Raw genomic sequence first — 15,447 nt, forward strand, 5'->3', positions numbered from 1 at the left:
ACAGTCACACATATATACATACACATACATAAATACACACACACATATACTCACACATATATACACACACACATATAGTCACACATATATAAATACACACACATATATATACACATACATAAATACACACACATAGTCACACATATATACACACACATACATAAATACACACACAGTCACACATATATACACACACATACATAAATACACACACAGTCACGCATATATACACACACATACATAAATACACACACAGTCACGCATATATACACACACATACATAAATACACACACATAGTCACGCATATATACACACACATACATAAATACACACACAGTCACACATATATACACACACATACATAAATACACACACAGTCACACATATATACACACACATACATAAATACACACACATAGTCACGCATATATACACACACATACATAAATACACACACATATAGACACACACATACATACATAAATACACACACATAGACACGCATATATATACACACACATACATAAATACTCACACATAGACACGCATATATATACACATACATACATAAATACACACACATATAGTCACACATATATACACACACATACATAAATACACACACATATACTCACACATATATACACACACATACATAAATACACACACATATATACACACACACATACATAAATACACACACAGTCACACATATATACATACACATACATAAATACACACACATATACTCACACATATATACACACACACATAGTCACACATATATAAATACACACACATATATATACACATACATAAATACACACACATAGTCACACATATATACACACACATACATAAATACACACACAGTCACACATATATACACACACATACATAAATACACACACAGTCACACATATATACACACACATACATAAATACACACACATAGTCACGCATATATACACACACATACATAAATACACACACATATATACACACACATACATACATAAATACACACACATAGACACGCATATATATACACACACATACATAAATACTCACACATAGACACGCATATATATACACATACATACATAAATACACACACATATAGTCACACATATATACACACACATACATAAATACACACACATATACTCACACATATATACACACACATACATAAATACACACACATATACATACATAAATACACACACATAGACACGCATATATATACACACACATACATAAATACACACACATATACTCACACATATATATACACACACACATACATAAATACTCACACATAGACACACATATATATACACACACATACATAAATACACACACATATACTCACACATATATACACACACATACATAAATACACACACATATACTCACACATATATACACACACATACATAAATACTCACACATATATACACACACATACATACATAAATACACACACATATACTCACACATATATACACACACACATAAATACACACACATATATACACACACATACATACATAAATACACACACATATACTCACACATATATACACACACACATAAATACACACACAGTCACGCATATATATACACACACACATAAATACACACACACACATTCTTGTACAGCATTTATTAATCATAATTAAAGATTTACTAATGATAATAAAAACCCAAATGTGTGCTTGTAACATTAGTTAGCCAGCAACGAATGACGTTTTCATTAGCGAACATTAATAAAGATGAAAATAGGTTGATTATTGGACCAATATTTTAAAGTGTTACCATAATATTTTTATTGTCTTCAAATTCAATAAATGAACCCTGGGTGAGCAGAAGAGACTTAATTTTTAATAATTCTGCACATAATTTAAGGAACATGTGGGTTCTTTTATAAAGCAGGACTGATTGTTTTAAATGGGGAAAATTCTTAAAAGTGAGAAGTGAGAGTGACAAACAGGAAGGGTCAGCAATAACATTGACATCATCAAGAAGTTGCCAAGGAAACCATTTAACAACACATGTAAACACTTGCTGCGTCTCCTACGTGTGCTCTTTGTTCATGCTTCTTAATGTTGTGTAACAGAAAATCATGCAAGATTTTGGACCAACTACTTCCTCATCGACAGATCATTTCTGTTGCTTAGTTACGAGCCCTGTCAATCATCCTGTGACATCATCCATTTCGACCATCTTAATGTGGTGATGTCATAGGCCCGTGAACATTTCCTGCTTGGAAGCTTTTTCATAACTGTAAATAGAGGGAATTTAATCATAACTCATCGCTAAAACAGCTATCGCAACATTATTGATCTATATGTGGACCTTTTTGGATTCTCAGAAGCTGTGGAAATGAAACAAGTAAAACAGGAAATGAAGTTAAGAGCAATGTTATCGTTTACATCCCTCGTCTATTTCTTTGATGTTTACTTTCCGAGCATTCACAAGGTAATGAGCCATGCGTCTTCTTTAGAAAAGTTAATATTGCTGTTGCAGATTAAATATAATACGTTAGATAATATTTAATCTTCAGCAAAGCCTCTCCAGTTCACCGTCAGTCTCGCACATCCGCCATGTTTGTAGTTTAACACTTATAATAACTCGTGTTTGTAGTTAAACTCGAATTCACTTCTATCATGCAATGCATTGTGGGTTATATTAGCTGTTAGAGTGAAATAGAAGAGAGTCTGGGTAACTTTGGAATATTCATGACAACATACTGAGATTTGGGACATATTAATGATACTTCTGAACACTATTTAGGATGGATGCTAGTGTGTGTGAATTGAAACGCAGCAACTGTCTCTATAACAGAATATGATTTCCCTCTGCCATGTTAATATTAAAACTAATATTATTCATTCATTCATTTTCCTTCGACTTCGTCCCTTTATTAATTAGGGGTTGACACAGCGGAATGAACCACCAACTATGTTTTACACAGTGGATGCCCTTTCAGCTGCAACCCAGTACTGGGAAACACCCATACACACTCATTCACACATACTCATACACTACGGCCAATTTAGTCCATCAATTCTCCTATAGCGCATGTGTTTGGACTGTGGGGGAAACCGGAGGAAACCCCCGCCAACACAGGGAGAACATGCAAACTCCACACAGAAATGACCACTGACCCAGCCGGGACTCAAACCAGTGACCTTCTTGCTGTGAGGCCACAGTGCTAACCACTGAGCCATCGTGCTGCCTATGATATATTATATTTAAACAAACACAATCAGCCAAACACACACATACACCAACATCAGCCAGCTTTACCTGCAGCATCTTGAAGGCCTTCAGGAAGCCGGTGTGAGGCAGAAGAAGACCTGAACACACGCCCACACTGTCTCCACACCTGACAGAGAAACACACACACACACACACACACTTCAGATGGCTCAAACACACTCGATCTGCTCCAGAAAACATCAGAGTCTCTTCTGACCTGAACACACCGACTGTGTCTCCAATCATCTGCTCTTCAGCCAGCTGCAGTCTGACAGCATCATCCTACACACACACACACACACACACGCACACACGCACACACACACACAAGCAAATGCACGTGAACACATGCATATGGACGCACGCAGACGCACACAAAAAATATATATATATTCTCAGGTTAATTTTTGTAATAAAAAAAAAGTTATACAAAAAATAAAATAATAATAATAATAAAAATTATTTTAAAAGTAAATAATAATAATAACAATAATAAAATAATAATAATATAATAATATTAATATAATAATAATAATAATAATAATAATAATAATAATAAATTATAAATAAACATAATAATAATAATAATAACATAATAATAATAATAATATAATAAATAATAATAATAATAATAATATTAATATAATAATAAATAATAATAATATAATAATATTAATATAATAATAATAATAATAATAATAATAATAATTTAAAAAGTAAAAATAATAATAATAATAAATTTAAAAAATAAATAATAATAATAATAACAATAATAAAAAAATAAACAAACAAACATAATAATAATAATAATAAAAATAATTTAAAAAGTAAAACAAAATAATAATAATAAATTAAATAAAAATAATAATATTAATAATAAAAATAACAATAATAAAAATAATAAGTAAACATAATATTAATAAATAATAATAATAATAATAATAATAATAATAATAATAATAATAATAATAATAATAAAGTATAATAATTATAAAATAATTTTAAAAACTATAATAAAAAGTTATAATAAAAAAATTATAATAATAATCATTAAAATAATAATAATAAATAAATAAATAATAATGTATGGACATGGCAAAGGTCAAGACAGAGGCTGACCTGGAAGAGCTCTTTGAGGTCCTGTAGCGTAAGCTGCAGTGTGGTGATGGGGATTTTCCCTGCCGCCGCCTGCTTGCACGCCCGCTCCACCTCCAGCAGAGAGAGAGAACTGCACACACACACACACACACACACACACACACACACACACACACACACACACACACACGGCACTATAGCTTCCCTATACAAGCATTTAAAACAAAGAGCAGATGAAGAATGCTGGGTTATTGACTACAACCAAGGGTGTAGTTTTGCACTTGACATGGTAAGGACGGGCGAATCAAACAACAGCCCCTATATATTTATATGCGCTGCTGTTATTTATTTAACTGCTATTATAACATTTTAATAATTAATCCTCTCTTCATAGAATTTATGTTTTAAGCCTTTAGTCAAGGGGGTTCAGGTGGTTCGAAAGACAAAAAGTTTTATTATTCTTATTATTTATGAATTTTTCCTATTATTCAAATGGCCAAAATCTGACTGAGCAGAGTTGAATGTGCTGGCCAGTTTGTTATTTGCCTGTAGGCTTCAGTTTTTAATTTAAAACAAGTTTTAACAGATTTCTGAAGAGAAAATTAATAATAGATGATGATGAATTTCTATTTTAAAAAGCTTCTTTTCATATTTATTATTTAAAATGTTCATTATTTATATACCTGTAATATAAAACTCAGTTTAAATGCACATTTTGTAAATAAACACTTAAAATAGTAAAACAGTATGGGACGTAATTTGACAAAGGTTGAACATATTTTTGGTACATTAAAAAGTGTGGTTATGATAACCATCTGACAAGATAATCCAGCAAAAATTTGCTCTAAAATGCAACATTTACCTCATAATTTAATAGTAAATGAGGCAAATAACTGCTAAACGTTAAAATATCCTGAAAAAACCCACCCCTTTCAATAAGCTGGCTACAGGACTGATAATGTAATGTTAAAAACATGTTTATTACCTGATAAAGAGAGTTTAATAAAGACTTCAGTTTATTTTAGCCACAGTGCAAATGAAATGTCTCATATATCAGTATTATGCCTATACACAGCCTGTATTTAGTCTGACGAATTGTTTCAGCTGAAATTGTTCATGCTACTCAGAGATTAAGATATCATACACTTGAGCTGTTTATTCTGCAGTTAGTTTTCAAGGGCATATTATTCACAGACTATATCAGTCTGCTATAACGATAGACTGAGCGTTGGAGCGGAGGAAAACATGAGCATTGTTGTCATTATCATGATGGACTCATTCAGTAGTGAACTCAACGCGTCTTATTCTTTTAGCGCTGCTTGTATCTGAAGGCAGCCACAGCCTCTCACATGATAGCAGGGAAAGGCACAGCCAATCAAAACGCCCATAAGCATTTTGGGGGCGGGAGGACTCAAGGAGAGAGCGTGATTTAACCCTTTCTGTGTGTCTAGGTAAATATTGACAGCGCGTATTTTTTTTTTAAAGTGGATTAAATTATTGGTGGGGACATTTCTATGGTCGGTGGATATTGGTGGGAGTGCGTCCCCTCCATCCAGCCTAAATCTACACCCCTGACTACAACAGTGTTTACCTGTCCTGCAGCTGATAATCACAGTACAGGCCGGTGTCAGACACACCCTCCCGACACACACCAGCACTGAAGACACTCTCCAACACACTCGCTAATACACACGCTCCTGTGCGCCACACCACCTGCAGTACACACACACACACACACACACAAAAACAGTCACATCCACAACAAAAACACAAATCGACATCAATTAAAGCCAGTAACACAGTAAACTATATATTCACTATTCCTTTAGCTTATACTACCATACTTACTCTACTACTATAGTTGTGTGTGTTTTAAGACAAGTGTATACCTGTTTGCCCTCCAGCGAGTCGAACTCCAGCAGCTGCAGTTCACAGTCCTCCTGCAGAGGGCGACTCAGAGCCCAGAGCTCTCCATTCACTCTGCTCACCACTGCACCTGTCACACTGAACACACACATGCGCGCGCACAGGAGATTTTAGGAGGACTTCATATACACATAATGAGTGTAATACTGTACAAACTGTATATTCATTCGCCTAACCAACCCATGAACAAAACCTTCAGATAGAAACATGCAGAATCAGTTTTACACAAAAACAAATGAATTTATAATCATAAGTAAATTTAATTAACAATTATTTTTAATTAATAATAATTTACAAAATGTATAATTTATTTAAACACAAATACACAGATATAAACCACTTCACAACCCTAAACAAAACCCCCCCACCAATAATAATAATAATAATAATAATAATATCAATAATAGTAATAATAATAATAATAATAATAATAATAATAATAATATCAATAATAGTAATAATAATAATAATAATATCAATAATAATAATAATAATAATAATATCAATAATAATAATAATAATAATAATAATATCAATAATAATAATAATAATATCAATATTAATAATAATAATAATAATAATAATATAAATAATAATAATAATAATAATAATATCAATAATAGTAATAATAATAATAATAATAATAATAATATCAATAATAGTAATAATAATAATATCAATAGTAATAATAATAATAATCAATAATAGTAATAATAATAATATCAATAGTAATAATAATAATAATAATAGTAATAATAATAATATCAATAGTAATAATAATAATAATAATAATAATAATAATAATAATAATAATAATAATAATAATGATAATAATAATGATAATAATAATAATGATCAAATGCCAAATAAAAAAAATCTAGGAAATATATAATAATGAAATTGTTTTCAGAAACAACTTGGTCCTGTTTGTGTATATATATATATGTGTGTATGTATGCATTTACACTATATGTGAAATATAGTCTCATGTCTCCAAATTAATGCAAATTTTCAGTTTCAAAGCACGGCTGTGTCTATTGTCTAACAAATGGCTAAGTTCATGCTAAAATGTATCATGAATGGGTACTATTATGCTGATGAGATCAGGACTGGGACATTCATTTGATTAGATCGAGTTTGAGGTAATGAAATTTTCCCTGTTGACAACAACACTTCATTTGCATGCTTTGTGTCTCCACCTACATGCATCACTGTCTGTATTTAAACTTAGTGCCTGCTGCACTAGCAGAGTTCTTTCAATGACGCCACAGCAATGCTGAGTTCTTATTCTGTATTGAAGATACCCGAAAGTTCTCCCTGGTTTTTGACTCGTCTTAGAAATTCACTACATAACTGTAGCAAAAATAGCACCAAAAACATTGTATATTATAGAGAATGGCTTTGAAAACTGTTCATATTCTGTTTTTAAATACTTTCTGTACCACTGAATCATAATCTCTGCTTTAAAATGTATAGAAACAACATAAACATACTAGAAATTACACAAGAATTGTTCACGTCTTAATAACAGTTGTTCCTGTTTGTTTGTTTCAGAACTTTTATTTGTTTCGTTATTCTCCATTCATTTATATATATATATTTTTACATTTCACCATAACTAGCACAAATAACACCAAATAAAAAAGTATTTTCTGTTGAGGAGGGCTTTGAAAACTGTGTTTGGATAATATTAACAGGACTTTGAATCATAATCTCTGAATTAACAGGAGGTCTGTGTGTGTGTGTGTGGTATACTCACCGTTCACTGCGGGCGATCTGTAGCGGTGATGTCACTCCTGCTGACCCCTTCACCAGTCTGCCATCAGCCAATCGGACGGCCAGATTCCGTCCTGACGGAGATCCAGTCGCTTTCAGCAGCCGATCCTGCAGAGACTGGAAAACTCGCAAGCGCTCGACCCCAAGCTGGAAAACAGGAGAGGGTTTGGGATGGAAGTTTATTTGTTTGGCCATTAATATAGTAAGATTTTACTATTTATTTATTTGCTAAATCTGTATTTAGATTTAAAGTGTTCAATATATTGAATAAACCACACACTGACATTCATTCCAACACTCCCACACAATTATAGATGCATAATTTAAGGAATCATAATATTAAAATAGACTGTAATATAATAGTAACTATATAATAGACTCTAATATGCACAAGCAGGAATAAAATGGTCGAAATTAAATGTTTGAAGCATTCCCAATGAAATGAAAGCTTATTAATAAATAATGCAACATTTTATTGTTATATTTGATGTCAAATATGCAGATTTTAATGGGTTTGAATGTAGAAATGTTTTGTTCTGGGTGTAACTTTCTTTGTGCCGAGTGTAATATTTATTTCTTTTAAGGGAAATGAGGGTAAACTATTAAAATTAAGACAAAAATACTCTAATAGACTATTAATACACACAAGCAGAAACAAAATGAGCATTTTCTTTATATGAAAAACTTGTAAAAATGTCACCATCAAGTAAAACAGTCAAAATTAAACATGTTTTAGCCTTCCCAATGAAATGAAAGTCTACTAATAAATAATGCAACATTTTAGAGTTACATTTATAGTTTATTTTATGCCAAAGTTGCAGTTTTAATGAGTTTCAATGTGGAAATGTTGTTCTGGGTGTAACTTTCTTTGTGCCAAGTGTAAAATAGATTTTTTTTAAGGAAAATGAGGGTGAAATATTAAAATTACAACAAAAATACACACCTAAGCCAGACTTAATGCTGTTAGAATTAACACAGGAAAGATTATATTTAAAAACAAAACAGAAAAAGACAAAAGTGTCCATAAGGATACGAAAGGGTTACGGTTTTACTATTTATGTATTGCTAAAATCTCTAAAACTGTTTTTGGATTAGGTGTTAAAAACATTCACTAGAATATCTGTACACATACACTGACATCCATCCCAACACTCCCACACAACTGCATTGCATAACTTTCCAAATCAACTCTCTTATAGACTATTAACACACAAGCAGAAACAAAATGAGCATTTTCTTCATATAAAATCTTGTATAAGTGCCACCATCAAGTAAAACAGTCAAAATTAAACATGTTTAAGCCTTCACAATGAAATGAAAGCCTACTAATAAATAATGCAACATTTTAAAGTTATATTAATAGTTTATTTTAATGCCAAAGTTGCAGTTTTAATGAGTTTCAATGTGGACATGTTGTCCTGGGAGTAACTTTCTTTGTGCCAAGTGTAAAACAGATTATTTTTTAAGGAAAATGAGGGTGAAATATTAAAATTACGACAAAAATACACACCTAAGCCAGACTTAATGCTGTTAGAATTAATTGTAGAATTAATGTATTTATTTTTTAATGGAAATGAGGGTGAACTATTAAAACTCCAATAGAAATGCACACCTGAGCCAACATTTAGGCATTTTGCATTAACACAGGGAAATTTAAACTACAAAAATAAAACAGATAAATGTCTATAAGGATGCACGAGGGTTACAGGTTTATCATTTATTTTTGGCTAAAAACTTTAGTTGGATAAACGGTGTTGAAAATGTATACCTGGTCTTCGTATGTTTAAAAATAATACTGAATTCAAAGTGTTAGCTACTGTTTCTTTAAAATAGTTTCACTTTAATTTGTCATTTCTAGTGAAATCTACAAGCATTTTCTGAAGTATTTGAGCCATATTGTGTGTGGTTTAACAATCAATTATGACCAATCAAATACAAACATGAAAAATACAAAAACAGGTTTGTTTTTATGTACAAAACACACAGACAAAAAGTTTGTGTTTACTTAATTGTGTGTGTACTGTGTGCATTTATATATGCTAAATAAATATGGTCAGTACACAAAATTAAGCAAACACAAACTAAACTTTTTATTTATTTATTTATTTTACTTTTATTATTTATTATTTATTATTATTTATACTTTTTATTTTATTTATTTTACTGTTTGGAAAAGTCATGGTTTTAAAACAGCAAGTGTCATGTTATTCTGTTCATGCATTATATGTGGGTTTTTCTTTACTTTTAGGGCAACAGTATCTACTAGTCCACAATTCAGAAAACCTCTGAAAAACAAAACACTTTGGCTCTAAAATCCCAGCATGCTCTGGTAAACAGTGCAGTGGCTTAATTAAATCTAAAATTAAGAAAGATCTCCGAAGACTCCTTCTGATGATATGAATATGATTATAAATAATCAATGTTTCTGAAACTAATGAAGACGGCAGGAGTCAATCATTTATTTTAATTATTCAGCCTGATATGTTTACTGCACCAAAATATAATAAATGTTTCTTAAAATAAAGTATATTGTGTTCAGCGGAGGGAAAAGTTGTTGTTGTTTACCCAGACATTTAAAAAGAACAGATTTTAGAGCAGTGATCCCAATGCCGTGATATGTTTATACAAGGTTATCATCAGAATCTTATACCAATGCCTACTTGAAGAGACTCAAATGGCATCACAGATATAGTCTGCATATAAATATACAGTCATTAGAGGTGAAGTTGCTTTTATATTCGCACATTTGGACTTTACCCTTAATAATATGATGTCATACAGGTATTATCTGCAAACTCTAAATAGCGAAATCATATTAGCAACCAATGACTATCAAAGTACAACACTGTAAATAAACAGTGTTAATGTTGTTTTCAAGTCACACTTGCAGGTTATTTCAGACTGAATATTTAAAGTGCCGTGGTAAACAATATAAGGAGTGTGTCACTGAACGAATGTGTGAATATAAAACCAACTTTACCGCTATTCATTACACTCACAACTAAAGCCAACAATCTGAAACCACTAAATAAAATGTGTTGCATGTATTTTAATTATGTTCTCCGAAAAAGAATATTGTGAATGTGCCTGTGCTTAAAGGGATAGTTCAACCAAATTATAATAATAATAATACATAGTCAATTTTTTTAATAATGGTGAAAATACTAAAAAGTTGGTAACCCAAAACCACTGATATCTGTAGTAAAATAGCAGAGGGGGATAACAAAAATAACAGATAATAATGGAAGTCAAGGGGTACCAATCTTTCCTCAAAATATTTAATTTATATTTATTATATATTGTAATATATCTTCCTGTTTTCAACAGGAAAAGAGAACTCAGAGGTTTAGTACAAGTGAATGAGACTTTTGGGGAAAACTATCCCTTTAAGAATAAGCAGAAATGTTTAATTCTTCTTGTTTTTTTAAATCATTAAATATTGTTGTATTTAATAGCTTTATTATTCCAGTTTTTCACAAAATGCTAAACTTTAAATAAAAAATAGTACTAATACTTGGTGTTGTTTGCTAATATTAGATTGTTACACCAATACAAACTTTTTTACAATAGTATTTATATAGTTTATTTAAAAAAACACAATAAAAAAAGAATGTATACCTAATAATATTTCATAATTTCAGTTTTACTGTAGGTGCAAACACAGGAAGATGCTAATTGAACACTACTGTCAAAGTGTCATCAACATCACTAACATGACTGAGTCTGAATGAGTCTCTCTCTCTCGCTCTCATATACACACACACCTTCCCGTAGTGTCTGCCGCTCCGCACCACCACCCTCACAGCCGCCTGCCGGACGGGCCATCTCGAAAACACCGATATTAACATTATCACGATCACTAACTAGAGCCAAAACTACATAATGTCAACTAATAATCACATCAAACGATGCCCTCTCTACGAGCGCTGCCATTTTTTTTTACCGGAACTACCACACCGCCACTGAGCAGCAAACCCGATTGGCTGAGGGGAAGCAGAGGTGGGCGGGCTTTGTGTGAGAAACAACCAATGGGAAAACGAATCAGTAGTGCGTCACGTGCGTCCACTCACTGCGTAAGTAAATACATTCAGTGACAGATAAAACGCTGCGGATGCTGCTCCATGTAAACACACTGCACTCTCAAGTAGACGGATGTAAAGACAACATGTGTTTTTGGAACAAAACGAGGGAATAGAACAAACTTCTGCCTCCAAAAGCCTGATGTGATGTCTTCATATATACGGGGTAAACACAATAAACCTACATGAACTCAGAACAACAACCTATAATATCTGCTGGAGCCTAGAGACGAGGTAAAAATGCATATAACACGTTAACATGAGTCTAGCCGACAAACTAGTGCACTTCACTAGTGAGTGCTGTCTACTGAGGGAGCCCTTGACCAATTTAATTGATCATATAAGCATTCAGACTCGTTTCTCCAACGTTAAATAGCTCAGAATGTGTTTTACACATGAATATTAAATGTTTACTACACATACTGCTAACAAATCTGAATGTAAATTATGATTGATTAGTTATCCCTGCTGAACAATCCAGCTTAAACCAGCCTAGGCTGGTTGACCAGCCTGGTTTTAGAGGGGTTTTGGCCATTTCCAGCCTGGTCTTAGCTGGTCAGGCTGGAAAATGACCAGCTAAAACCAGCCTGGTATAAGCTGGACATAGCTAGTTTTGGCTGGGCTCCCAGCCTGGCCAGGCTGGTCAAGCTGGTTTTAGGTGGTCATCACCCAGCTTGACCAGCTAAGACCAGGCTGGAAATGGCTGGAAACCAGCCTGGAAGTGGCCAAAACCCCTCTAAAACCATGCTGGTCGACCAGCTAAAACCAGCCAACCAGCCTAGGCTGGTTTAAGCAGTTTTTTTCAGTAGGGATAAGACACAAAAAGCTCAATTTTAGTATCAATAACACAAACTATACAGTAAATTAAATCTCAGCTGAGTGTTTTATATTTGCATGATCTGAAACAGGTGGACAAGAGTTAACTACTACGCCAAATTCAACAGTGTTTCAGATATGAACACAATCATTGATTGTCATTAGTGAAATTAAAGATATTACACAACACTGCTGACTGCTTGGTTGCAGATGCACTTACAATATCAGTTATCATAATAAAATGTGAATCATTAAGTGTCAAATGGAGCAAACTAATAAAATAATGAAAAAATCAGCATGTTAAACTGGCTTTAAGTGCTGTTATGCACTGTTAAAATATAAGAATCCATTGAAGCAATCACATTATGTCATTTAAATCACGATGTGGAGATATGGTGTCTCTATTTCATCATCTGGGAAGGGAACATGACAGAAATATAAATGGGTGAAAAACGCAGCTTGAAGGTGAAAGTGTTGTTTGTTCAGACATTTACAAGATCCTTATTCTATGGGACACAACTCTTAAAGGGTTAGTTCACTCAAAATTGAAAACTCTGTTGAACACAAAAGCAGATATTTTGAAGAATGCTGGCACTCACTGACTTCCGTAGTATTTTTTTTTTACAGACTAGAGGTCATTTAGTGCCAGCATTCTTCGAAATATCTTCTTTTGTGCTCAACAGAAGAAACTCACAAAGGTTTAAAACCACATGAAGCAGAGTAAATGAGGCGATTTTCATTTTTGTGTGAAATATCCCTTTAAATAACTAATAAAACATCCTATTGCAAACACAACTGTCAGATAAAGTCACGATGAGATCCGTTGTGTGAGGAGCTCCAGAACAGTGATGTACTTCAAGATTTTTCTGTTGTTTTCTGGTTGTAATTAAAGAGATAATTGCACACCTAAATGAAAATTTCATCATCTACTTGATCTCAAACCTGTAAGATTTTATTTCTTCTGATTAAATGTGAATATGAAGAAAATTAAGCATATTAGGGCTGTGCAATATGACGATATATATTGTAAGAACAAAATAAAACGTCTATAATTTCCTATTATGCTCTATGGCTTATTTTGTGGGGTCACTAAATACATTGTTTACAGTAATACCTTAGTGCAATATTACACGCCAGTACAGTGATGCAGAGACAAACATGAATAACTGCATTGTGAGAAAATACAATGTTTACATTGTGCATTTCATTTTGCCATATCAATTTATCTTTGTTTGGACCTGTAATTATTAGCTTTTCAGTGTTTTTATATTTTATTAATATTTATTTTATATTTCTACATTACAAATTAAACATATAGTCTGAATAAGTTGAGAAATATGATCACATATGAGTACGTTTATATATACAGTACATATATATATATATATATATATATATATATATATACACACATACATACAGACAGTACTGTCTGGTTCTTGAATCTGATTGGCTGATAGCCATGCGATATTCTGCCAGTAACAGCACTCGACTAGCCTCTTCACTCTTGTGTATTACTCCGCCGACATACAGCAACAAGCTGAGGACACTCTACAGTTTGACAAATATTGCAGCTGTTGGACAACATAATGTACTTTTGAGGCTTTTTTTAGTCGAGAATGTCTTTGCTTAGATTGCAACTATGCAGTTTATTTAAAGGGACAGTGTCTATTTTAAAATATGTATAATTACGGAGAGACAGCTCGTCAGCGGCCGTTAGCCTGCCTTTGAGCAAAGACGGTTGATGATGTTCATCCACAAGATGGCGACAGAGACCGCATTATAAGCTCTAAGAGAAAACCAGCGTAATTTCAAACTACAGCTGATCAAATCATTATTAAACAGGTAAATGACTTTCTAAGTCGATCTCTCTCTTTTGTATGTTGTAGTGCTATATTTATAGCATATAACTGTAGTGTATTGAGCAGGGGTGGGCAAACTCGGTCCTGGAGGGCCGGTGTCCTGCATAGTTTAGCTTCAACTATGATCAAACACACCTAAATACATGCTAATCAGTGTCTCCAAGATCACTAATTATATAAGCAGGTGTGTTTGATCAGAGTTGGAGCTAAACTGTGCTGGACACTGGCCCTCCAGGACCGAGTTTGCCCACCCCTGGTATTGAGTGTAAGATGGGACTCGCATTTCAGGAATGCGTGTTGTGTTGGCAGAAAGAAAGAAGAAATGCCAGTATGTGTTTAGCGTTTTTCCTGATCGCAAACACAACAGCAGTCTGGTAGTTATAGCGCTGATTTCTTCGAGGTTAATTATTGTGATATCCCGATTGCAACAGAAATACTGTAGACTGTAATACTGAAAGAAGATATCTCTGTAGACTGATGACATTTCATGTCGTTCAGCCTTTTAATCTTAAAATGTGAGCAAAATCAGCTGTTTTATCATCACTTTAGACATTACGCTAGAGAATCACTCAAACGCTAGCTCTAAAGTGACGCTGGTGAGTTAGTAACGGTTTCTGCTGTT

The 15,447-nt window shown here is 32.9% G+C and overlaps 1 protein-coding gene across 2 annotated transcripts in view; it reads right to left on the bottom strand.

The window, feature by feature from the left end:
• LOC130243213 (threonine--tRNA ligase 1, cytoplasmic-like) overlaps positions 1-15,447 on the bottom strand; it is a 58,796-nt gene that overhangs the window by 11,732 nt on the left and 31,617 nt on the right. The window contains exons 1-7 of one of the 2 annotated variants that reach the window (XM_056475302.1): positions 11,833-12,487; positions 8,052-8,215; positions 6,256-6,370; positions 5,958-6,079; positions 4,388-4,496; positions 3,486-3,550; positions 3,317-3,395 (exon numbers count right to left, since the gene is read on the bottom strand). In XM_056475302.1, coding sequence (XP_056331277.1) covers positions 3,317-3,395; positions 3,486-3,550; positions 4,388-4,496; positions 5,958-6,079; positions 6,256-6,370; positions 8,052-8,215; positions 11,833-11,916 — 738 coding nt within the window. In that variant the 5' untranslated portion in view covers positions 11,917-12,487. Of the gene's footprint in view, positions 1-3,316; positions 3,396-3,485; positions 3,551-4,387; positions 4,497-5,957; positions 6,080-6,255; positions 6,371-8,051; positions 8,216-11,832; positions 12,488-15,447 lie in introns of those variants that run through there. The other variant, XR_008839127.1, reaches the window with a different exon arrangement.

This window comes from Danio aesculapii, chromosome 16 (assembly GCF_903798145.1).
Source record: "Danio aesculapii chromosome 16, fDanAes4.1, whole genome shotgun sequence".
NCBI lineage: Eukaryota > Metazoa > Chordata > Actinopteri > Cypriniformes > Danionidae > Danio > Danio aesculapii.